Source organism: Penaeus chinensis, chromosome 31 (assembly GCF_019202785.1).
Source record: "Penaeus chinensis breed Huanghai No. 1 chromosome 31, ASM1920278v2, whole genome shotgun sequence".
In the NCBI taxonomy this organism is placed as follows: Eukaryota; Metazoa; Arthropoda; class Malacostraca; order Decapoda; family Penaeidae; genus Penaeus; species Penaeus chinensis.
In genome coordinates, this window is record NC_061849.1 from 7,269,450 (window position 1) to 7,274,449 (window position 5,000).

Sequence of the window (5,000 nt, forward strand, 5' to 3'; positions counted from 1 at the left end):
TGAGGTATACATAACCAACAAGCATATACTTGAGATTATGATTGCAACTGGAGGAGCTGTAATAAACCATTAGAATAACAAACATTAAGGGATAACAGGTTTACAAGGAAAATAGAAAATATACAAGAGAATAATAAATATGTGTCATACAGAAGCCTTTCTATTCAAAATCACACTTTTTAAACACCCAGTACATTTAAATACAAATATATATAAAAAAAACAAAAATCTTACATAACTGGGACATATGATATACCACCATAAATTGGTAATATTATAAAATATTAAGTAAACTATTACATATCTGTCATGGATGACACTTTTATATAAAAAGTACAATACAATACTGTACACTATAAAGTTCCATTTAAACAAATGATTATTTTGTGAAGAATCAAGAGGGTATCCATGGTGTGTGTGTGTGTGTGTGTGTGTGTGTGTGTGTGTGTGTGTGTGTGTGTGTGTGTGTGTGTGTGTGTGTGTGTGTGTGTGTGTGTGTGTGTGTGCGTGTGTGTGTGCGTGTGTGTGTGCGTGTGTATGTGTGTGTGTGTGTGTGTGTAAAGGTGTGTCTGTAATGTAGTGTGAATGTAAAGAAGAGTAAAGGTGTAAAGGGGTGTATGGGTGTGTGCATGTGTAAAGGTGTGTGTGTGTGTGTGTGTGTGTGTGTGTGTGTGTGTGTGTGTGTGTGTGTGTGTGTGTGTGTGTGTGTGTGTGTGTGTATGTATGTATGTATGTATGTATGTATGTATGTATGTATGTATGTATGTATGTATGTGTATGTGTGTGTAAAAGTTTGTGTGTGTATAAAAGTGTGTGTATGTGAAAGTGTGTGTGTGTGTGTGGAAAAGTGTGTGTGTGTGTAAAAGTGTGTGTGTGTGTGTGTGTGTGTGTGTGTGTGTGTGTGTGTGTGTGTGTGTGTGTGTGTGTGTGTGTGTGTGTGTGTGTGTGTGTGTGTGTATGTATGTATGTATCATTGAATTAACTTGAATAGCTTATCATAATTATGATTATTGGTAATACATACAGTTAACCATGTTATAATAAAAACTCATGTATAAAAACTGAAACATAAATGAAAGACCAGCAACAAAAGCAGTGCTCTCAAGGGAAGTCTATTATATTCATAGTGACTCCTGGTTTCAGTGAGTTGAATTCTACAAGTGTGTTGTTTTAATACAAAATATCAAATTTCAGTTCATCTAAACTCTAAACCAAAAGCAGGTTTTCAGTCCTCTAGCAGTAATCAATTCTTAATTCTTATTGAAAATTTACAAAATATTTGTTTTTAAATGTCTAAAAAGTTGAGAATGTCTAAAAACAACTCCTTGTGAAACTTTTGTTTGCTCCAGTCCTCTGACCCTTTTGCTGCTGGGCTTTACATAGAGGGGGATATTCTGTTTCTGGCAAACCCTACTACAATCATAATTCTAGATCTACTGTGTTGACTCTCAATAGTATTATAAAGGATACAGAAAAAAAAAGACATATGCAACATCATATCAACTTACATATACCAGTAAGGAGAGACAGAGCTGCTGCAGTGACTAATGCAGGAATATATGGATGTAACACATATTTTCCTAAAAATGATATTTCTGTTTTGCTTGGTTCTTCATTTTGTTGTTTTCCTGACATACAGAATTTGTGATACAGATGTATTCCTGATACTCCAACCTGCAAGTAATATCAAATGAATCAAATACTTCTGCAACTAATGTGTTCTTACTGTTTCATCTCAAGGTATTTTAAAATATAAATAAAACAAGTTTTACAATATTTCTGCAATTCACTAAAAATAAAGCAATACATACAAAAAAATGGGACCCTGAACCATGATACATTATTTACTGAAAATCTTCTGCTGTGTCAGCATGTATGGTCATTAGCAGAATATATCAAAATATAGTTATAGGTTGGAGCTTGGGGGAAAAGCTCCTAGGTAAAGTTTTTGGGTTCAATAAGGCAATGTTTGTGAATTTCCTGAATGGTCAATGGTCAAAACAAACAAATGTACCAGACTTCAAAGGTTACACAGCATTATGATAAGGTAATGTGGGAAAATGGGTAAATAATGTGGGAAAATGGGTAAATATGAGTTAACGATCTGATATGTGGACAGATGAAGAGGAAGAAGAGAAAGAGGTAAGGGTTGAGATATATATATATATATATATATATATATATATATATATATATATTTATACTGACAAATTCACACACACACACACACACACACACACACACACACACACACACACACACACACACACACACACACAAACACACACATATATATACATATATAACTATGTATATATACATACATATAAAAACATACATACATATATATGCACATACATATATATAAACAAATATATATACACATACATATATATAAACATATATATATATATATACATATAAAAATATATATATGAATACATATATATTTATGAATATGTATGTATATATTACAAATATATATATATGTATATAATTATATATATATACATATATATATTATATAAATAAATATATGCACATAAATATATATATAAATATAAATATAAATAAATATATATATATACATATATATATATATATATATATATATATATATATATATATATATATATGCATTTAAATATATATATATATATATATATATATATATATATATATATATATATATATATAACTATATATATCCATATATGCATATAAATATGTGTATATATCTATATATGTACATATAAATATATATATATATATATATATATATATATATATATATATATATATATATACATGCATAAATATATATATACATGCATAAATATATATATATATATATATATATATATATATATATATATATAGATACATATCAATAAATATTAATGCATATAAATATAACTGCACACACAAATACATATATTTATATATATATATATATATATATATATATATATATATATATATATATATATGTTTATGTATATATACACAAATATAAAATATATATACATAAATATCTTAACATATTTTTATATATATATGGTTATATATTTATATATATATACATATATATATATATATATATATGTGTATATATACACACATATAAAATATATATACATAAATATCTTTACATATATATATATATGGTTATATATTTATATTTATATATATATATTTTTATACATTTATAAATAATAATATATCCATATCTATGCATATGGATATAAATAGACATTTATATACATGAATATACAAATATATATAAATATGTATACATATATTTAGACACACACATATATATATATCAAGCATACACCAACACACTAATATGCATACACCAACACACACACACACACACTAATATGCACACACCAATAGACACACACTAATATGCAAACACCAACACACACACACACACACCCACACGCACACACACACACACACACACTAATATACAAACACCAACACACACACACACCCACACGCACACACACACACAAACACTAATATGCAAACACCAACACACACACACACCCACACTAATATGCACACACCAATACACTCACACACTAATATGCACACACCAATACACTCACACACTAATATGACACATACACCAAACACTCAATTCACTAATATTGCCATAATTCACATTTACACAACACTCAATACACATACACATAACACACATATACACAAATGCACATGATACACACACAGCACTACATCATGCACACTGTACACAATCACCACATGTACACAACATCACACATAAACACACACACACACACATCACAACAATGCACACACACACACACACACACACACATATCACACCTACAAACACATTACACTAATATAAAACTAAATATATCATATCATATATATATAATATATAATAATAATATATATTATTTATATTACAGCATACTATAATATACACTATAATCAATAATATACTATATATAAACTATATAATACACTATATATACGCTATATAACACTATATATACCTATATATTACACTAATATACACTATAATGCCAATAAACATACTATACACTTATATAGTATATATAACTATATATATACTATATATACTTACTAATATACATATATATACTATATATACAAATCATATATATATATATATATTATATACAATATATATATATACATATTATTATACTATATATACATATAATATATATATTACTATATATACAATTATATATATACTATATATTATATACATATATTATACTATATATACTATATATTACATTATATATATAATTATTATATACTATATATATATAATATATATATATATACAATATTATATATATACTATATAATACTATTATACTATATATACTTATTATATATATTAATATATATACATATATATATATATATTATATAATTATAAAACTATTATACTATATATAATATATATACTAAATATATACTATACTATATATATACAATTATATACTATAATATTACTTATACTATATATACAATATTATATATATACTATATATAATAATACACTATAATAATATACAATATATTATATAACAAATATAAAATATATACATTATACACATATATACTATATATAACATATAATATATATATATATATACAATATACATATATACTATATATACACATATATACTATATATATCAATATTATATATATATATATCAATATATACTATATATACACCATATAACTATATATACAAATTACTATATATACATATATATAACTATAATATATATAATATATACTATATATATACATATTATAACTATATATATATACTAAACATATATACATATATATAACATATATATATATATAACATAATATATATATAACAATATATACTATATATATACTATAATATATATATATAACATATATATATACTATAATATATATATATATACATATATATACTAATA

At 24.2% G+C, this 5,000-nt stretch overlaps 1 protein-coding gene across 6 annotated transcripts in view; it reads right to left on the reverse strand.

The window, feature by feature from the left end:
* The window catches only part of LOC125041936 (dolichol kinase-like), a 48,141-nt gene that overhangs the window by 17,774 nt on the left and 25,367 nt on the right, over window positions 1–5,000 (reverse strand). For all 6 annotated transcript variants that reach the window (XM_047637355.1, XM_047637354.1, XM_047637353.1 and 3 more), the window contains exons 4-5: window positions 1,509–1,674; window positions 1–56 (exon numbers count right to left, since the gene is read on the reverse strand). The exon at window positions 1–56 is cut by the window's left edge and continues 168 nt beyond it. In XM_047637355.1, the coding sequence (XP_047493311.1) occupies window positions 1–56; window positions 1,509–1,674 (222 nt within the window). The remainder of the gene's footprint in view (window positions 57–1,508; window positions 1,675–5,000) is intronic.